The 22627-nt window shown below is 33.0% G+C and overlaps 2 protein-coding genes across 7 annotated transcripts; both read right to left on the bottom strand.

The window, feature by feature from the left end:
• Nucleotides 1–5806: 5806 nt before the first annotated feature.
• LOC104882300 (uncharacterized) lies at nucleotides 5807–10128 on the bottom strand. Of its 6 annotated transcripts, none has more exons than XM_010665010.3 (4): nucleotides 9816–10128; nucleotides 8739–8826; nucleotides 8142–8214; nucleotides 5807–8037 (listed from the first exon to the last, which is right to left on the bottom strand). In XM_010665010.3, exon 4 carries the CDS (start codon nucleotides 7989–7991, stop codon nucleotides 6126–6128), a length of 1866 nt encoding a protein of 621 aa, XP_010663312.1. In that variant the 5' UTR covers nucleotides 7992–8037; nucleotides 8142–8214; nucleotides 8739–8826; nucleotides 9816–10128; the 3' UTR covers nucleotides 5807–6125. The 6 variants fall into 6 exon arrangements, with proteins under 6 accessions (XP_010663312.1, XP_010663317.1, XP_010663315.1 ...); XM_010665015.3 differs by having other exon boundaries at nucleotides 8142–8205; XM_010665013.3 differs by having other exon boundaries at nucleotides 8739–8821.
• Nucleotides 10129–11825: 1697 nt separating this feature from the next.
• Nucleotides 11826–13245, bottom strand: LOC100241642 (uncharacterized). The gene has a single exon (XM_002284485.4). The coding sequence runs from the start codon at nucleotides 13133–13135 to the stop codon at nucleotides 12329–12331; it is 807 nt and encodes a 268-aa protein (XP_002284521.1). The 5' UTR covers nucleotides 13136–13245; the 3' UTR covers nucleotides 11826–12328.
• Nucleotides 13246–22627: the final 9382 nt, after the last annotated feature.

Genomic DNA, 22627 nt, shown 5'->3' with positions numbered 1-22627 from the left:
GAATTGGCAAAAAAAAAAAAAAAAAAACTTGCTTTTTGGTGTGTACCCGAGAATGAGTAATGGTTAGGTAGCTATTGAATTGGATAATAATAAAAAAAAATGATATTTAGTTTTAGATTAACAAATAAGATAATAGTAATAATGGTATTTTTGTAATAAATAGAATAAGAGATTTAGCAATATATATATATATATATATATATATATATATATATATAGAATTTTATAATGAAATAAAGTTATAATTTAATTAAATTAGTAATGTGTTATTAGAAACAAATTGAGAATTTATTAGTTTTATTTAAATAAGGAATAGATTAGTTAAATTATAAATAAATAGTAATAATTGTTTCTCTTATGTTATATTAGGTGAAGAGTAGATTATATTTTTTTTCAGAATTATTCTTCTCCCAAGCTTTCAAGGACTTCTTTTGAGGTAAGGGAAGTTAATGTAATATTTATAAAATTAAATTATCTTATATGTTATTTTGAATTGTGGAAAAGAAAATGATATTTTGTTACCATGCATGGATCAAATTGTTTTGCACTAAATGTTATGTTGGAATATTTTGTTTTATTTATGACACAAAATATGGAGATATTATGTTGTGTAAATTTGAATACTTAAACAAAAACATCACTCTGGTTTATTTGGCTCTTGTCAACGGGATATAATAGTTGACTATTCGGCCCTGTCAACGGGATATAATAGTTGACCTTTACATTTCATGGTGGGAATGTAATTGATTTGGACCCCAGCCTCTAGGGGTTTGGTTAGAGGTTATTAGTACTAGTAGTGTTTGGTTCCGTCCACCAGGAACAATTTGAGGCTAGCCACCCATTTGAAAAGTCCCACCTAACTGGGCATTTGATATTTGATAACCAGAGTAATGAAACTTAAATGAATTTGATTGAATCTTATGTGAAAGTGTTTGAATTTGATATAAAATTGGTTGGTTGAATTTTGAATATATTGGTATTTTTGGAACTCTGATATTTGATGAGAAAAAAAAAATTGATATCTCCTATTTGAAATAAAAATATTTGATCCATGAATTGCATTAATATTCCTTATTGGGCTGTGAGCTCATTCCCAATTGTTGAAAATTTTCAGGTACTCTTAGTTCGGGTGAGGAGTGATCGCTAGGCTGAAGAATGGTCATCATTAGGATTTGACTTAGGATTTTATGTTGGATTTGTTTTAACTGTTAGTTATGTTCATTTGGATCATTTGATATTTGGAAGTTATTTGGAAATTGAATTTTGAGGATTTTAGATTTTGTTTCCGCTACTCTGAGCAGGTATTTGGTAATTGGTAACATCCAGTTACAATATGACTGTTTGGGTCAGATTATACTTTAAGCCTTCGGGTTTGAGGTGTGAAATGACCGTCACGCCCTTGGAGTGGGTCTTGGGGCGTGACATGAGATATGGGTGTAAGGAGGAGTGAGTGAGGACGTGGGCATGGTGGATACGTGGTAGGCAGGGGCGTAATGGAAATATGGGTAAAGGCGTGAAAGATTTAATGGGTATGAGGTATGGTTTAGTGAGAGAAATGATGGTGAGAGGGTGTAGAAAGTGGCTGACATGGGTATGAGGGGGATGAGCAATGGCATTGACGAAATGAACCTCCCATTATGGCCACACATTGAAATCCAACCTCGTGCATACATCTTGAACACGGTCGGAATACTTTCTGTCACAGAACCATGAACTCCTCCAATCTCCTTGCCCAATCGGTCTTGTCTTCATACCCACAGCTAATGACATGGTTTGTCTCTCTTAAAAGGGTTTCAAGTTTAGTTGACGGAAGAATGCCACCTCTATGGATAGATTTGAGTCACCAGTACAAAACAAGCTAGATGTCTCATTTACAGATGAAATGAGTGGAGCGTAGCCATGGCCTTTCTAGTACCCACAGACAGGGAGCATATCTCCTGGGTCCTCTTACTCCTTCAAGCTGAGATGGAAAGTCTGATCCCCTCTATGGCCGAGCACCAATGACAAAGGGAGAACAGCAAAAACAGAGCACAAGCAATAGACACAAAATGACCCTTTACACGCATCATTTCATATAACGATCCATGGGCTCACATGCAGGAGGTGTGTCAAAATGTATTTCAAATAGATTTCTAAGAGAAAATATGGGCATGACTAACAACTCACAAAAAAAAAAAAAAAAAAAAAAAACGCAGAACAGAGTTTAAAGGATAAGTCAGAAAATCAGATGCAGAATATGAGTGAGCAAAATTAGATACTAAAAAAAGTAAGCATCTTAGCTACTCGCCTCTAAGAACTGAGATAGCATCTCATGCTAGCTAGAAAGCATAATAGAATCTGATGAACACAAAAAGATCCTCAGCTAGCAGGAAGAATACTTGTATCGCCCTCCTGCAAGGTGTTTCCCAGCGTGTTTTTCTCCTTTTTCCTTTTTTTTCTTTTTCTCCTGTTTTGTGTCTTCCTCAGCAAGCCACTCTGCCTGCTGCTACCCGTCCCATCTAGCCGCCCCGAGAGCAGCCCACCATCAGTCCCCTTCAGCCGCCTGAAAGCAACCCACTTGAGAGCCCCCTGAAAAGCAGCAAAAAAAATGATAAAAAGAAAAAACTCCCCAGCTCCTCGGGGGGGTCTACAGATAAGAATACCTTTCAAGTAAAAAAAAAAATCTACATGGATAAATATTAACTACTTAAGATTGTTGAGGTAACTACTAAATAAGCCTAAAAACAAAATAGAGGAAAGAAGAGTTCAAAATCCTTGCGGAAAAAACCTTACAATCTACATAATTTATTTGACCTAAATTTCTCATATGCAAGATGTGAAATGGTTAAAACTTTATATTAATAATGGTTTAAGAAGAATCAAAGGACAAAAACTTACCATGTTTGTATTCAATCAAATTTAATACAATATTTGATGTGACATTTTACATATATATATATATATATATATATATATATATATATATATATATATATATATATATGTAGAAGTTTTTATTAAGATCAAAACAGAGTTTTGTGTATTATTGCTTCCTTTCATTTATGACTTGCATACATTTTCAAATGAATGAAAAAGTGATAACAACATTTATTTTACAATTTTTATTTATTTATAATTTAGCATCTTGCTTGTAAATTAATATAAAATAAATATTTTTATGGGTTAACAATCCTAATTGTTAAATAATTTAAACTTACCTATGTCTCATTAATACATGGTTAGGAAATGATTATGAGTTCTTTAATTTCAGGGGTATCCGATCACATTGTAATTATGAGGGTGGAGTTCAATTATATTTTATATGTATTTAATCACATAAAATGTGATTATTGCTTAATGATTTCTTATAGAAGTAACTTTTAGTTATATTTAATGGATATCTTCTTAAATTTTACTAAAAAGTATTTATATATATATATATATATTTTAAAGCAATAAATTTATCTAAAAATGTTAAAAATTTTAGCATTTTTTAAGAAACAATTTTAAAGAATTCAATAATTTATATTGTAAATTTTGAGATTTTTTTCTTCAAATAACTAAACATAAAAAAGCTGAAAGTGATAAAAGTTTTGATTATGATTATGTTTCATAATTTTAAAAACTCAAGTACAATATAAGTAACATCATAATAACTAAAACCCAAAGTAAAATATAAATAGTTTATGAAAGTTTGATAATTATTATCTATAATTCATAGTTTATGAAATATCAACTACATGTTTACAAAAAAATATAATTTTATTTGAAAATTAGTAATAAAGCACAAAATTCAATCATGAAAAAAACATCAAAATAATGATTGCGGGAGAAAAATGAAAATAAAATAAAAAAAGAAACAAATCAATTAGCTTAAATCTTATATAAATTTTATAAATAACCTATTTGTTTTTTTTTTTATTAAAATTTTATAAAATATTTAATTATAAATGTTTTTAGTTTTAATGCATGTTGTTTGATGGACTAAAATTCAATTTGGAATTAATGAATCATCTAAGACAAAATTTGATTTTTCTAAGATTTTTCATTTCAATTTCCGTTTTCGAACAAGTAATTATTCTTGTTTGTTCTTCATGACTCCTATAAAATTGAAATCATTTATGTACATTGTAATAATTACATATTTGTTTATTGATTTCTTAATGAAGACTCAGATAAATTAGATTATTCATATACCATTTTGTTAAAGCGATTATACCATGAGTGTTTGAATTGCTTGAATCCATATAAGATCATGATAGCTTGATGGAAAATATATTAGTAGAATATGAATTAATTACTTTAAGCATTTTACGAAGATACATGGATTGATATAAATATGTTGTAACTACATTCATGAGATGTATTTTCAATCCTTCTAATATTGTCAAACTAATTATGAAAAAAAATGTAATTGTTGCTTAACTATAGTCAATAACAAGTCTCATACCGCAGCTTGGGTAGGTTAAAAAGCTAACCCATGTCAAACCTATGTATCAATATTTCTAACCCTCGTCATACCCCAACCAAGATCTAGTAGGGAATTACCAACTCATGCTAAGCTAGTGTGCAACTCAAGGTTCCACAGGTTTTCATGAATTATTAAATTATTAAATAAAATAATTATTTTAAAGTCTATGTCATGGAAACCACATTATAAAATAAAAAGTTAAAAGCTAAGGTGGTATTTGTTTTTTTGACTTTTTGCTAAAAACTATTTAGTTTTAGAATTTAGGTTGTTTGTTTTTTTACTTTTTCATGACTTATTATAAACTTTTTACTAAATAGAAAAAGCCAAAATATGTGGCTTTTTCTAAATAGAAAAAATAACACAATAATTTTTTTTACTTTTTAATACTTAATAGAAATAAAATACTATAAAAACAAACAACATAATATTTAATACTATTAAGTATTAAGGTTCTATTTAGAATTAAGTAAAAAAACAAATACCACCTAATGTCTCAAGACTTTAAAATATATATATTAGTCATTAATTTTACATGAATAGATAATCCGTGAACTCAAAATTCAACATTCTAAAATACTTTAACAATTAAACAAAAATGATGAATCCATTAATCTAAGATAATTAAAAAATAATAAACCTTAGCCTGGGATGATTAAAAAGTGAGAAATGTTAGAGTTTATTTTTCATCGTTATTATATTTTTTTATATTCTAAATAAAATAATAGATAATATAATTAATAAATAATATTGTATGGGCCGGAGTTTTGGCAGGTTGTTTGAACCTTCAGCCCGTGATAACCTTAATATTTTTTATGTTGCTATTTTTTCTCACCCTGGCCCAACCTAACCCATTTAAACCTTGCCCATGCCACCCAAATTGCAGCCCTAAGTCTCTTTAAGAAACCTTGGTGTTAGTAGCATGTTTTATATCTAGTAATCTACTCATTTTCATTTCATTTTTTTCTTTATTTTTTTTATATGATTTTTTTTTTCATTTTTAATATTTAAGATTCATTTGATAGTGATTTTAGGAAGCGCTTTTAATTTTTCTAACACTTAAAATTTTTTTTATCAAAAAATTGCTTTTAAGTGTTAGAAAGACTTGAAACGCTTTCTAGAATCACAGACAAACAAGCTCCTAAGATGGTTGAAGTGATTTGCTGTTATTGACATCTCTCTTCGAAATCCACCCTTAAATGGTTAGAAGAGGCACAATCTTTTAAGATGCATAGTCAAAATATTTCAATATTTTCTCCCATGTATGCAATGGGATAGATAAAACTTAATATGAAGTTATGGTAATCAGCCCCAAAGGGCCAAAGAGGAAGGTGATAATCAATCAAGAAACAATTTGGATTGATGGCAATATTATTTTGCATTATGTATATTCAAGTACAGCAGAACCTTATTTGTAAAGGTATAAAATGAGCCAATAAAATTCACAGAAACTTAAGAGGAGAAAGCAGAGAGAAATACCCTTCTGCAAAACAAACATGCAGAAGAAGACATAAAAAAGTGCTTTTAAGTACTAGCATTCAAGCTTTCTCAACTCAATTGAATCTCTATCTGCTGCAGTGTCACTGCTTCACAAAACCTACAGACTTTGCTATCAACTTCAAAAGTTAATGTACTTAAACTGCTATATCATCGTAGAAGCAAGACAGCCTGATAGTACTCAGTGTGCTCTAGTTGTTGCCATGTGTGCCGTATCTTGGTGGGAGATCAAGGATTCAAAAGCACTCACCAAAGCCTTGACCTTACTCTTCCTGGTCTCAACGAGCTTACTTGCAGTCTCTTCAATCGTGCGATTAAGCAAACTCTGGTTTTCCTTTTTGTCTTCAACATCATGGTGTCTGAGCACAACTTCTTCAATCACATTATTAAGAAAATTCTGGTTGTCTTTTTTGTCCTCAACATCTTGGTGTTTCAATACAACTTCTTCATTCTTGTTGTTAAGGGAGGTCTGGGTGTCTTTGTTGCTTTCCACATCTTGGTGCCTCAGCACAACTTTCTCAAATTCGGTTTTAGCATCAGCAAAATCAATATGAACAACTTCTGTTCTCTTAAAGCTTCTTTTTCTGAAATCTGCCTCACATAGACCTCTTCCTTTCTTCAATCTGAGTCTCCTTGGACTATTGTTCTCATATTGAAGTCCTCTCCTGGAATTCAGCTTGCGTGGTGAGTCATCTTTATCTCCTGAGCCAATTTTTCCAACTCTTCTAGGCATTTTCTTGTATTCTACTTTTGAATGGTTCTCAATTTCAGTTGCAGAGTGTTCAGAGATGGTGCCACTGTCTTCACTCTGCACAGATTCAGATGGAGGTGTGGGTGATGATGTTGATGCTAATGAAGACACAGATGATTGTTTGGTATGAATTCCATTTTGAGTATGTTGTAAGCTTTTGTTCATGGAGGGTGGAGAGATCGAAGGAGGCGAACGAGAAGTATGAACTCCAGTTTGAGCTTGTCTCTGATTTTTCTTCTCAGGAGATGAAGCCAAATGAGTGACACGAGTTCCCTTTTTAGCAAGTGTCAAACTTTTGCCCTCTAAGGATGAAGATGATTTGGTGGTGTGGAGACTATTTCGAGTGGTTCCCACAGTTTTGTTTGCAGCCTTAGGTTCAATCACATGCAATATCTTCTCAGGGACATTCTCATTTCTGGGACGCTCAAATTCAGTTTTTCTAGCATTGCTTTGATTCTTCACAGGAGAGACCCCTTCAACATTTGTATTGGTTCTAGCCTTTTTGCTTGCAACTCTCTTGACAGCTGGTGCAGATGAAACCTTTTTCTTGCTCATTATGGAGGTTGCTCTATCTTTGCCTAATCCAAATCCAGTGGTTCTTCCACTCCTTGGACCTCCAAGTGGAGATCCAATTCCACTGTTGCTTCTACTCCTTCGATCTCCAAGTGGAGATGATGGTAGAATCCCAATTTCCTTGGTTACTCTAGTGTCACTGTTTCTTTTACTGCTCAAAAATCTCGGCATTGGAAGAAGAGATGGCTTTGTTTTGACAGCCTTGAGCTTCAAATCACTATCGTGATTCAACAAAACATCTGCATCTTTGCCAGGTGATGAAAGCTGTTCTGAAGAGACAACTGCATTTTTAACCAGTGGCCGAACATCTCTCTTGATGATTGAGGGATGGTCAGGAAGCTGTGTTTTGGGATCAGGAGAAGGCTTAAGACTGGTTGCTGATTTCTTCCTTTGCTCTTTAACAGTTGCAGTTTGCTTCAAATCTTCACCTTCACCTGATGTTGCTCTGACCCTTTCTGCCTTTTTTCCAAAGACGGGTTTTGTTCCATACTTGCAGAAATCATGGCAGGAGCCAGTTGGAGAACTGAGATAATTGGGAAGAACCTTAGCTCTGCCATTTGCTCCACCTGTTTTTCCAGCAGAGTTCCCTCTTACATTGCCACCTTCAAGCTCCTTTTTCTCTGGCAACACTGAGATATCAAGATCAATTTTCTCCAAGGTTGCTGGGAAGTCAAGCTCAAGTTTCTCTGCAGCCACTGGGATATCAATGCTATACTCTGTCATTGCTGTGGGATACAAGACTTCTGAATGAAATCAAGAACCCACAACCCTACAGACAAACTGAAATTTCTCAGAGGGTGGCAATAGCAATTAAAAAAAAAGGCATCAAGAATTTCTTATGATCTCAAAGATAATGTAAAGCAAGTCACTCACCAGAGTTTGATATAATTATGAAGAAGAGACTATCTTGAGCTCCAAAGCTTCACAAAATGTCAGCCTGAAACCACTAGAAACAAAAAATGCCTCAGAGAACTGATCTTAGACATGATTTTTGCATATAATCAAAGTGAATACAACTTCTTACAATAGAAGGAATAGCAATGGGGTGCTTTGATTGGATTGATCAATTGCCATCAGTTCATTGTGAGTTTCATAGATTCCCGAGCATATATGAGCTCAATTTTATCTTATGGTGACCATGGTGATGCACTGATATTACCTTGCCACCTCCAAGTACAAATGCCATGTGAAGCGCTTTTGCCCTTGTCCCAAAGAGGGGAAAAAGTACTACAAAGGGCTCGAAATACCTTAAAAGTGTCTCAACATACTACCTCTTAGGGCTTAAATAAAAAATTTTCATGACCTAAATAGTTTTATTTCCAGATTTATTATAAAGCTCAATCTTATAAAACAATGTCATGCAAACTATTTCAGCATCAAGAGGAGAAAGAAGAACATACAAAATAATCTCAACAAACATCTAGTGTTAATTCTAACAAAATCAATGGATTAAGAGCAAACAGAACTTACTTTTCTTCAGTTTTCATTTCTCTTCCCATCCGAAACCTTGTCTCTTTGCATGATGAAGTGAATGAAAAATATCTGACTATATGCTGATCTTCGACAATCTCATGCAGAAAAAAAGAAAGAAACAAGAGAATAAGAAATTTTTTTATGGCAGAATCAACATTCTTCTCCTAATTACATCAACAACTGTTACTCGAAATTAAAAAAAGAAAGGGAAAAAAAACCTATGTTGTCTTTGTTTCTGATCAAGGAGGTGTTAACCCATCTGTAATTTAATGTTTCAGCTCTAAGTGGACATGAATAATAGGCAGGAGAAAATATATGATTGAATAAGCTAAAGCCCTAGGACATTTCTACTTCATTTTCTTGATAAGTAACTACTGCATATCATCATCAAAGAAAAGAAATCCAACCTTTTAGCCAAATGAATCTTTGGGCACAACAACACAATCCAAATGTTTTCGCTAATTCATTCAGAGTTGAACAAGATATAAAAGACAATTTGCATTAGAAGAGCACAGAGGAAAAATATATATGAGGATTGATGACACTATCCATTCATTTCTTTCACTGAACACATCAGCCAATGAGTTTCTTTGAATGAATCAACCAAAATAAATAAAACAGCGATATGAAATGAAGAATAGAACCTAAGACACTTTGATAAAACACGGCAAGGTCATACAATTTGTGCAATTCCAAATACTAGGATACTTTCACCCATGTTTGGTTCCTAAGAAAACTGGATGAAAAAGAAAAGAATTTCAAATTTTTAATCTTAACTTCTATGCTGTTTTAGTATCCACAGCTGAAAATTTCACTTTAACTAAACCAAACAATTGCTTATTTGGTCCCAAACAATAAAAAAATTTATATTCAAAATGTTCAATTCATTTTCTCCTTTCTTTTCTCATCAAACAAACATACGATCCATAAAAAAAAAAAATGTGAAAAAGCAGAAGCATTATCCAATGGTCGGGAAGCAAATTAAGAGTAAACCCATGTAAAAAATACGCAGAAAAAATAAATTAACATTGAGAAAATGCAAATTCTATCTCCATAAACAAAATAGAGACATACCCATTTCTGATATACTAAGAAAAATCTCTTGAGCAGTGAGAAAATATGAGAAGATCATACCTCTCCGGAATTTTCATAGAGAAAAAACAACCAAACAAGGTCTGGACAGTGGGGTTTTTGGAGGCTTGGGTTGAAAGGTTGGAAGGTGGTTTTATTTGAATGGTTGTGAAATGAGACTTCTGTTGCAGCAAATATATATATAACCCAATAAACTAACTCATATCATAAATCAAAACAGGAAAACACAGGGTGGACAGTGGTGACCCGCCCAATTCAAACCGCCATTATCCCACAGACCCCCATTATCAAACTGCCCAATTTTTCAACTGATATATATATAATTTTGAAGTGCTGCATTTATTTTTTTGGTGGTAAAATTGAGAATACTTAATTTAAATTATAATTTTTTTATTTTTTTAATAAATTTAAAAAATCAATGTGTAGCACCAAGTAAGTTGAAGGAATTCCTTTTTAGCTAATTAAAATATTTTTTTGATGGTGTTTTAAAAAGATTAATATTTGATAAAATTTAGAAAAGACTTTTTAAAATTTTGAAAAATCATTAATAATGTCTAAAAATCACTTATAGTATTTTATGAAAAAAAAAACATTTGTTAAGTGATTCTCTTTAATACACTTTCAAAAAAATATATATTTTTATTAAAAATAGTTCAAATAAAAACATTATCAAATGCATTCTGCCCTTATGTGCTATTACTATATTGGATGTAGTAAAATGTTTGAAAAAATTTATAGGTTGTAATACTTTTTTTTTTTATTCTTTTTTTTTTTTTTTTTAAATTTGGGTCTTCCGAGTTAGACTGAAAATTTTTTTTATTGAAATACTATAAAACCTCATATGACTCTAATGGAGAGTTAGGTATAAATTCTAAAGTGTGGGTGTTGATTATTGGAAGTGGGGAGTGATGATTTTGGAATCTCATGCTTGAAAATGCAAAGCAAGAGAGTTAAAAACTAAAAATGTATAAAAGTAGATTCGATTATTCATTCAAGAAGAAAGGGTCCTAAACTCAGATCATCACCCCACATTCAAGAAATAAATATGAGCTTTCTAGCTCGAAAGCCTTAAAACTAGGCCACCCAGGTTGATGGGTAACAGCTTTGGAACCCAACTTTGTGGAGAGCTTGAGGGGATTATAGATGCAGAAGGAACAAAGAAGGGCATGAGGCCCAAAGTTCAAACCCTTGGCATATTTTCAATGTAATCATGGCATCCGCATCACAAGGGCTGATGCTTCTTCTTTCTGCCTATGGGGAATAAAGTATTATGGAATTAGGTAGATGAGATAATCTCAGGAATTTTATAGTGAATTCATTCCTTCCCATGATAAGAAGAACATTCTTTGGAATGTGTCCTTTTGATGTACTTCTTCATGGTAGGAATCAGGTGACAGTAAGGTTCTTATCCTGAAGTAATTTTTTTCCTATCTTTTCATGGGGATGATAATTATTACAATGGGCTACCTTTTCTGGTTGGTTTATGATGACATCTAAACCTTCCATAGGACCCACCGCAACAATTCATCTCCCTTCTAACCAAATAAAAAATAATGTTGCAAAGCGTTATGGTGCAATTCCTTCACAAACACAGCTGAACTTCAAGGATGGTTCAACCTGAGGGTGGAGCCTAATCACTTTCCCCTTTCATCTGCTTGCCCATCAAACTTGTAAAAAGAACAGGTATAAAATTAACAATCGGATGCAAACGGACTTCATCCATGGTGAAGGTGCGCTGAATGGTGTTATCAAAGCAAAGCATACAAAAGAAAGAAATGACATGAGGGTAAAAATTAGAGAGAATGTGGACAATTCATCAAATGGAACCACAAACAAAATGTGTCCTGTTGCTGGGCCAAGCTTTAGGGCGTAGTCCAAAGAAACAGAAAGTTATCAACTCTGAGAAGCCAGGGAGTAGGCAAAGTTTTTAAAGTTATGAAGGTGCAAGGCAGAACCGACAAAAAGAATAGATAAAAAATATAAAAAAATCAATTGCAGAAGATCTTTCTAGTGTTTTGCATTACTCTTATCAAACTGAAAAGGAGATGAATAAACTTAATTTACATATTAGGGTCAAGCACAACAGCACAGACATAATAGTGAATGTTGAATGAAAATCATAACAAGTCTCCATAAAAAACAAGGGCACTGTTTGATAAGATGCAAACACTACAGCCACTGTTCAACTGTCTCTTTGCTGGAGCTCTGCTAATACACAAAAACAACATACTATTAGCCAACCAAAGAGGTATCCCAAGATCTTCTTTTGTGGCCCAAATTCCACTAGCATCAGAGCAGTCACGCCCTAAGAATGTGCAGAATAATTCTAAAATTGAAAATGGTCCAACTGAAGGACCATGACTCTCTGGTGTGAAAATATAGCAAGCTAGAAAACCATGAAAACCAAGTGAAGTCGTCAAATTGCACCATTATTGGATTCACTACACCACTATGCTACAGAGTTTATGAAACAGGAAGCACAAATTGAGGGTGATTCAGGTAATGATTTCCCTAACCAACCAGTCCAAACTGGGATAAGCAAAGTACAGTATTAGAAAAGATGGGAGAGCAAACAGAACAGTGATCAGAATGTACAGGGCCAAGATGGCTGCACTGGCGGGTATTGCATACAAAACAATCAGAAGAAATATGATTACCAATGGGAACTTAGCCGTCAAGTGAACAAAGAACACCAAGGACTTACGAACGGATAAGTGGAGTCTTTCTATATTGAGGAACCTATTGATCAGGTGGCCTCCATCATGGTTCGACTCAGACTGTTCTGGGAGGTGACTATATGGAGGTCGCCTATGGTTTACATGACTACCTTGATTTCCTATGATCAGATTTCTGTTTGAAGACCAGCCTGGCTGATGATCACAAAAGGAAGAATGTGACTTCCCCCTATCACCATTCATGCTCTCAACCATCCACAGGAGGAAAAAATTCTTGCGAGGGAATGTGAGATTCCCCTTATAAACAAGCCTGAAGGATAATAGATTGCACCACGGGCAAGAAATGAAGAAAGGAAGCTGGATGGGTAGTGTAGGGAATTTCACGACAGCCCATTGGAGCCCTAGGACACAATTCTTACAGAGGGTATGGCCACACCATAAAACATAGGGCACATTCTCAACAATGTTGAAGGATTCCCAACAAATTGGACATTCCAATCCTTCTTCTCTGCTTGTGTTTGTGGAAATTTCATCATCTGAGCACTCTGAAGGTGCTTGATTTGGCTTTAAGAGGTCATTCTTCAGTCCATTGGTTCCTGAGAGGGCATTTGAAGCAAAATTCCACATTGTGAATGTGGAAAGAGCTTGCTAAACAAGTGCCTGCTCAAGTATGATCAACCATTGAAGTTCTGAAGCAGTTCTCTTGTGGCAGTCAATAGCATCCCTTGAAGTCAGACCTGAAAGAATAGTAAATAGTAAGGAAATAAATCATCTTATATGCTTGGGCTTAAGGGCACATTTTGTGCAAGGAAATCCTCCAAATGCAAATTAGATTTTAGCACTATTTTGTGCAAGGAATCAGTCTACTCACCAGATCTCTGCTTTCTGTTGTTAGTTCCATCACGTAAGGGTCATTAACATCTGAGCATCCAAGATAATTCTGAGCTTCGAAGACACTGAATACTATCAGTAACTGTGGATATCATAGAAATAAGAAGACACTTCCCTAGGGCCCTGTCATGGCGTCAAAGGATTTATGTGAAACAAAACAAAGAATACACTGTATCAATCATTGTGACAGGGGGTGCCAGCCCTAAAATTTAAATAATTAAATTTACCATATTTTAACACTCATTCATATAAATCTATGTTATACTTAGCACTAGGTTGGTTAGCATATGAAGGCCATCTGAAAAAACTTCAGGAGCACGAGGGAGTTCAAGTCAACTAGTCAAATATGGTGGTGGCAAGATACGTTTTATTATGTAATATTCTGATGTACGCAGTAGTAACAAAGAGAAGGGGCAGCTGGGCAGTGAATCACCATTTTTTTTAATTTTTTTAACTTATTAATAGACTATAAATAACCATATTTTACCCCCCAAATATTAGAAGAAACAAGGGGATATAGTCCCCTTTCTATCAACAAGTTAAATACGTGTAAAAGTGTCTCCAACAAAAATGAAACAGCATTTTAACGTCATTAGCACTCAGTCCCCAAATTTGCTAAAGAGTGGGATTATACGACAACATCAGTAATCCAGAGGATGTCCCCCAGATAAAGGGAATGGCAAAAGTACTCATGTAGTGGATACAGGTAGTTGGATTAAGGCTTGTTGACTAGAGTTGTAGGCTTTCTACAACTATTGAAAACCTAAAGGGGAAGTAACTGTCCAGCCACCCCACAAATAAAAAAAGGCAAAGAAAAGAAAAGAAAAAATTATACATTTCAGCAATGAGTGAGAAGACTGGCAGAGACAAAAAATATATTCCAATAATATGTGATGCAATTCTAAAAAGGAAGAGTCCCATGGAACTATTAACAACATGCAAGCTTCCCAATTGAGCAACCTTACAAGCAATTTGCACCTAGAGGCTAGAGTGTGTAAAACTTGAACATATGGGCAATAGCTAGGCCGGTTGGTTAGCTGCATTCTTATTCAAATAACTGAATATACAATTGTTAAATAATTGAACATAGCACTATTAAATATGGTTCCATTAGCGTACAACAATTTCTTAGCAATGAATCATTCTTGGGTAATACTTGAGTGTTCAACTTCTTAGAAATGCAGGCAATACTTGAGAGCTCTACCATATAAGTGATTTGAACACGAGAGTGTGAAACAGGAACATATGAACAATGATTAAGCAGGGCAGTCTGCTGCATTTCAATAAAATTGTTAAATATGTTATTAGTGAATGACACTGTCTTAGCAATTTCTCATTCTTCTGTAACATTTGTATTTATCTGTTAGAAAGGTATCACACCTAGTAATACCTGTGTACTCCAAGTATCACAAGACTAATACGCAACATTTTATAGCTTCAACTACTAATTTTCATATTTAGACTAATTGGATCATGGGAAGCTTGAGGAGAAGCATAAACAAAAGAAAATTAGGATGTAAAGGGAGGACACAAAAAGTAAAGAAAACTAAAATAATAAATTTAAATAAATAAAGTTTTTCTCTTTATTCTCCAATTTTATTCCTTTTCATATACAAATCATAGTTGTGAAAGGCGTGCTTTAAGTGCACATAGGCTCAAGGCACAACCACCCCCTAGTTAAAGCGCCTCACTTGCCAAGACGTGAGCCTTGTTGGAATGGTGTGCATAGCCTACTTTACTTTTCCTTTTTAAAAGGTTTTTATTCTTGAAATTTCTAAATCTATATTGAAATTTACATAATTTCATTATTTTTTTCCTAAATGCTTCTTTAAATATTTGGAATCTTAGATTTTTTGTTGATTGGATTGGATTGGATTTTAGATCATATTTTATAAACTTGATAGGAATCATAAGTAGCATTTCAATTTCCTTAGGTGTGTGCCTTGTGCCAATGCCACAGGAGACTTTTGTGCCTTAAGTGTGCCCTATGCCTTTTAAAACTATAATAGAGATTTAAAGCTCAATAATTTTTTCCATATCACACTCCAATTTTATTCCTTTTTCTATGCAGTGAATGAAGATTGTGAAAATATACAACTTTTTTAAAAATTATTTATTTCCTTTTACATTTCCATGACAAATCCAACAAGAAAAGTTAAGATTCATTCATGTTTTTTCTTGTTCCTTACTACCATTTGAGATCCAAACAGATTGTCCGAATACACCAGGTGGCCGCCACATGGCTAAAGCGAGGGAAGATATAGCGTTGCCATAGCAGCCTTTCACCAAGTAGTCATGCACCATCTATCAGTCTTTTAGACAGACAACAAAGACCAACAGATGCACCAATGAGGATGAATAAATTGATTCAAGTTGGACTCATTACCAAGAAAAAAAAGGAAAGGCTAAAAGTGGAAACATCAGTCAAGGTGATCATAAGAAACAAAGTAGTTATCACTCTGATATGAACCTAAACACAGCCTTTGTTTTTCAAGAAACAAAAAGAGAGAATAAGGTCAATGATCCCAAGCAGTTGGGATTTAGAGCAGCCTTCAGTTGGGTTAGACATGCTTTACTGTTACAAATACTTTTCTTCCAAAGAAAAAGGTCCCCAGAACCTAAAAATATAAATATCACTGCCTTAATCTATAACAGCAGCATACAGGCTTGAAAATGAAAATGAGACCAGCAAGCGTCCAGAACCAAGGATACAGCAAAGAATATCATTGGGGAGCAGGAGGGACGTTGATCAACATCACTGCAATCAATCAGTATTAAACCTTTTTAAAAATTGAACAGTGCTACCAACTGGTCTCAGCTTCATTCTTCGAATTGGATGTCTTACATTAAACAATGGAATCAAACCTAGATCCTCCCCCATCCCCACTCCCACTCAGAAGCTGAATGTGCACATCGCCATGAATAGCCATTTAATTCCCAACTAAAAGAAACCAATCTCATTGCCCGGGGTTGATTTAGATATTCAATTCTAAACTAAACTAAAAATTAGAACTTCGACGCTTTTCCAACAAATCAATCTTTACTCCGCGTTTTATACTATATTCTTCATTAAAAAAAATGCCACCAACTCAAACACCTTTCCTCTTCCCTTCTAATTTTGATCCTGCCCTCCACTTTCACTTCCAAATGCAATAACACCGCCTCCAAAACGCCACGAACATACAAATTCACAAAAAATTCCGCAAAAAAAACGATAAATGAAAGTAAAAATTTAAGCACAGACAAAAAATTGAAGAAAACAAGAACCCTAAACTTTAGGGCAAAATCAAAATCACAAATCACAAACGATCCATACAAACCCAAATCGTAGTCAAGAACGGTGAATTGAAAAGAGACTTCAGAAATTGGAAGGGAGATCTTACGGATGGATGGTCTTGAGGACCTGGTCTCGGCCAGAGAAACTGTTAGATGCAGTGGCTTAGCTCCGATGCATACACTACATCCTAAAATCTTTTCTTCGGTGCGAGTGGATCCCACTACTATAGGGAGCCGGCCACATTCTGATACAATCCCATCTATTATAATAAATGCTTTTCCTGATTTCAGCCCCTGATTTTTTTATTTTTCCAATCATGTGCCTTTTTGGACGGTTGAAAATGGTTTGTGGGCCCGACCAAGGAGGTCTATGAAAGCACGAACGGATCTGGTAGGAGAATCTTCAAGAAATTCCTAAAATTTCATCGGAGAGCAGTTGGGGTGAACTGCCGCTAGCCTCCTAGGTCCATGCTCTTCCAAAGGATAAGGCAGATGCTTGATTGATTTGATTAAGATGTTGGGAAACATGAGTGGAGATCGAATTGAAGATATGATGTTGTCGGAGACATAGGGTTTTGAAAAAATTTCCATTTGATTTAAATTGACTTTGGACATTATTTTTTCAAAAACAATTTTAATACTTAAACTAAAATTATTTTTCTTATTATCTTAAAAAGTAAAAATAGGTTTGAATTGTTATATTTTTAAAAATAATTTTAAAGTTTTTTCTTTTTTTTTTACAAAATCTTGGAAAATATGAGTGGTAATATGGATAGATGAGCAAATCGTTGTTTTATTGTATGAAACATGAGTTGTAATTATGATGACAAAGAGAAAGAAGAGAGGAGGTTAGGGGAGGTGGAAAAGTATGTGAAAGAAGACCTTTGAAAAGCTTTCAAAATTATTAGGAATAATAGCAAGAGTAGTTTGTTCAAAGGGTAATGAACTCTCGCCAATGAAATGAAGCATAGTTAAAGATGATGAGGAGTTGAGGTTGCAGTTGCGTACAAGATGTTCAACTTCTTTATCGATAATGTTATTGTTGTTGGCAAATGCAAGATCTCAAGAAGAGATTTTAACCCCCATGTAGAAGATGAGAAATTAGTTCAAAAAAGACTATCTGTTCTTATAAAGAGACTTGTAAAGAATAAGGTGCATGAAAATGTAGTTATACAAGTCAAAAGCATGAACAGACTATGAAAAGGAAGACTTAAAGTCTATCACAAATTTTTCTCATCTATGCAATAATCAATCATAATTATATATGAAGTTGGTTATATTTTTAACAATGATTATGACATTTGCAATACCTTGGCTTTTTTCAATGTCTTAAAAAATTAATATGATGTAATATGTCGCACATGAAATCTAATGTAATTTGTACCTCTACATTGACTTCTTTTTTACTTAACGAACATTGAACCATTTGCGACAATTTGGACCATATTTGTCAGATTAATATTTTTTACGACATCTTTTATGAAATCACTTACGTATCTCTATTGTCCTTGATTTGGTTGAATGTATCCACTAATGTGAAGAAGATTGAAGTGTCTTCAGCATACACTAAGAAATTAACATGCTTGGGCTTATTGACCCTTTCTATCCATCACATATTATCTTCCTCCTTTTCAATTTTATATGTAAGTAAGCTTACATTTCTTTTTACTCTATAACTAAGTACTTGTTCTTTATCTCATAAGGAGATGAAATGGTCTGCAATGGTGATAAGTAATGAAAAAAGATAAGAATTATATTACAATTAAATTACATAAAATTAATATTAAAATTGAATTAATTAGCCAATTTAAACTAATATTTAAATTAAACTATATTTACAATTTATAATATTAATAGTTTAATATTATAAACTATTTACATGAGTAGTGAGGCATGATTTCTGACAAATTCGTAACTTAAAAGAGAAATTCTAAAATTATTTGATGGGTCTTGTAATTGGACTGTACCCCAAGTCCTTCCTTAAAATTAATGGGCTTGGCCCAAAATGTTGGGCTCCATGGTCAAGGCCCTGGTAACCAATTTAAAAAATATAGAAAGCTGGCTAATGAGCCCAACCCAAAAAGGGACAGATATGTTACACTTTCAGAACCAAATTAAGAACTACTAAAAACTGAATTCAAGACAGCCACTGTGACATTTAAACAACTCAAGACACGTAAAGTTTGCTAAGCTACAAGATCTGAGAATAAGCTATCATGCCAAAGTATAATTTGACCATGGAATAATAATTGAGGGGATCTTCTTTCCATGATTTCATTTATAAGTTTTTATTAGCTTCATACACATTTTGACTCACCTTTTAATATCTCAAGCTTTTAAGTGAAGTAATACTTTAACCATTTGTAAAGTTTAAATCTCAATGATTAGAATTATCCCATTCAAGTGTGGCTTTAAACATTTGTAGTTTATGTTAATAATGAGTAAGATTTTCTTCTTTTTGGAAAAATTTTCAACATTTTTGGACTTATTTGACATGAAATTCAACAAAGCGTTTAATAATGAAGACATGTTGGCAAAGGGTTAAATCGTAATGACGTTCTAGAAACTCTCAAAGCACGTACCCATTGATGGACAACGCGCAAAATCAAATGTAAATATATATATATATCGAGTTTTAGGGTTTGTATGAAAACAATTTCAACGAACAGTCACTATGACACCAAAGAATAAAAAGAACGAAACAAGAACAGTTAGAGATATATGTGTAGTAGAACTAAGTGAATACCTTTCTTTCTAACTTGTTGTCTAACCTCTCTTAGGAATCATGTTTAATAAATTAAATAAAATAGTAAATGTTACATAAAAATAACACATGAGATATGAATGTAATTAATTTTCTACTTTAATGAGTTTTTAACATAGTTTAAATCACCTGTTAAGTGAAATGAAAAAATTTAAGGTACTGAAGAGGTACTAATTGAGTTCTTTATTTCAGTTGTTGAAAGTGCCTGATAAAATTTGAGTTGTTAGATATAATAAAATTAAGGAACAAAAAAATGTGACCAACTAATAAACTATGAAACCACGGTGAAAAACAATAAAATTAAGAAATAAAGTAATGATATCATATTTGATATAAAAAAATATGATCAATATTTATATACAATATGATTTGATTGATTGTGATTTTTGTTACATAGTAATTTGATAATACAATTTATCCTAAATTATAATAAAAGTTAATTTTTACGAATTGCAAAATCACATGTGCTCTCTCCCAAAATCTCTCTAAATTTTTTCAATATTAAAATATGCAACATTATCTTAGAGGTTATTTTTGTGTGATTCTAACAACCTTGACACATGACGTGGTTGATAATAATTGATGTTTGGTATGTTGTTGATTAGGACAAATGTTCTCAAGTAGGCTCTATGGCCCTATTACCATTAAAATTTGGAGGTGGATATACTTGTCTCAATTTTTGTTTATTTTATATACCATGCACATCCTTCCAAAATTTGCACTAATGCATGTTGAAACCCACAATTTTTTATAGTATCATTTGATTCTTATTCCTTGGCCTACAACTATAATTTTTAATTGAAATGGATTGGAATAAATGATAGATGAGATTGTTGAACATTATCGATGTTTTGGTCCATACCCTAATCTTAATTTTACAATTTATTGACTTATATAGAAACAGTTAAGTTGATAGTAATTATAGAGAATATTTTTATCTTGAAAAGTATGATTGAAAAAAACTTAAATATTAAATAAAATTTTAAAAATATTATCAAAAATATGAAAAATTATTTATAGTAATTTTTAAAGAAACACTTGATAGATGATTATTAGAAAAATATTTTTAGATAAAATATTTTCATTAAAAATATATCAAGTAAAAATACTGTCAAACGCATTCTTAGTTGAATGTATTAAAAATTTATCAGGGAAATTGCTAATTACAAAATGATCATTTGATCAAATCTTGATGAATGTTTTAGTTATACTTACACTTTCAACATTATTCAAATCATTAGAATATTAATCCCAACTATGGTTCCACCTAGAATTGATATATTAATATATTAGCGGCTGTGTTGACATTCTTAGTGCTTGAACTTACTTCACATGTGAAATTTTTTTTATTAAAATTATTTAATCGTTAAATAAATTTATTATATGGGCTGCTTTATTGCATTAGTAAGCAAAATTTTAATATAATGCTAAAAAAACAACCTAGTGGTATTAGATTGAAAGGTAACACCCAATCATAAATTGTAAAAAAAATCTCATTACTTTATATATTTTGAGGATGATTTGAATTTTTCCTTTTTTTGTAGTATTTGGGTACCATTTTTTTTATTATTATTTTTTTATACTTGATTCTTATTTTTTTTTATCACAACTTTTTTTCTTATTTTATAGCATATTTAGAATCTGTTTAACGGTATTTTAAAAAAGTATTTATACTATTTTAGCACCCATTTAACATGTAAATTTAAGTGCAAAAAATAATAAAAACACTTTTTAAAAATGCTGTTAAACGGACTTTTAGTTGTCACAAAATTATCTTAAAATTGAATATTCTTTTGAGGTATAATATGCTAAAAAATTTAATTTTTTTAGATAAAATAAGAAATGTGATGCTTTTTTTTTTTTTTTTTTATAATTAAAATGAGATGTTATTGTTAAAAATTTATTTTACTTTTTATTACTTTCCACACACACAAAAGGCTGTCTCTTCCTTGGCCCAAAAGACTGATTTCACGTTACCTTACATAAAATTATCAAATAGGCGTGTATGCCAATTTCTGTTCAAATAAGCTAGACCCCCCTAAAGGTTCCATCTCGATCAACACGACTTTAATAAAGCAAAATAAATAAATAAATAAATAAAGAAAAAGCATGAATGTCCTGGGGCTTGACCCATTATGGAGTGTCCAGATATGCACCCATAGAAGATTTTGCATGAAAATAGGTGTTGAATCATGTTTGGCAGATGTGACTTTCCTGTTTACCAAACAAACACCCCTCCCCCCAGCTCATGAGTGTGAATCATGAATGTAGGCAAGCTTGAGACAGATGGTTGGTCTCACCCACACTCCATAAAGTTTGAAACTCATTTCTCTCCGATTTTCTTAGCTGTGAATGCCCCCCTCAACACCCTGGTCAAACCCCTAACCACTTTGATTGAAAACTTATCAAATCATACTTGTATGGTTTCTTATCCAATTCCCATGCTATATGCTTCACTTTAAAGTCTTACACTTTCATTATCCCTTCTAATGTTAGCCAGGTGACTAAGAATCTTCTTCGCAAAGTTTGGATCAAATAAACAAACCAGCGCTTATTTTTAAAATTTAATAAACCAACTTGTAAATGAAGATGAGAAGCAAGCAAAGGGAGGGTGTAGGCACAGTCGACCACAGTTAACGTCAAAATGATATTGAATGGGCATGATCAGTGTTCCATGATTGTCTGTGTTTCCCTTGCCTTGAAGAAGGGGCAAACATCCTAAGGTGGGGACTCCATGCCATCATATTTTCTTCTTCTTCATCTCTCATTCCCTATACCAATTAATTAAAACCTAGTTACTTTCATTAATCAATGTTTTCTTGAAACATATGTGTAAGTTTTAATAAAGGCGAGAATTTTGGTCATGGGGTGGGTGGGGACTGGGGCCTAGAAGGGAGAGATGATAATGGAGGCTGTCTCAGATTACGAAATGAAGTGGCCCACAATTTCAGTGGGAGCCGCCAGAGATTCAGCCGGTTGTGGATCCCATGCCATGCACGTCAAAACGGACTCATGAGTCATGCCTAGACAGCTCAGTATGTACAGCTCTGCTTCTCCTTCTCCTTCTAATATATTTATCATGAGTCATAACTTGGTCTTGAGTATTTATTCTAATGTCACGTGCATGACAAGGCACTATGATTGTAATTTTGCTTCTCGTTCAACGTCTGCTAGAGACATTGAGATGC

The sequence above is a fragment of the Vitis vinifera genome, chromosome 17, assembly GCF_030704535.1.
Source record: "Vitis vinifera cultivar Pinot Noir 40024 chromosome 17, ASM3070453v1".
NCBI lineage: Eukaryota > Viridiplantae > Streptophyta > Magnoliopsida > Vitales > Vitaceae > Vitis > Vitis vinifera.
Note: the sequence above shows the minus strand (reverse complement) of the source record. Positions and strands in the feature narration are given on the sequence as shown.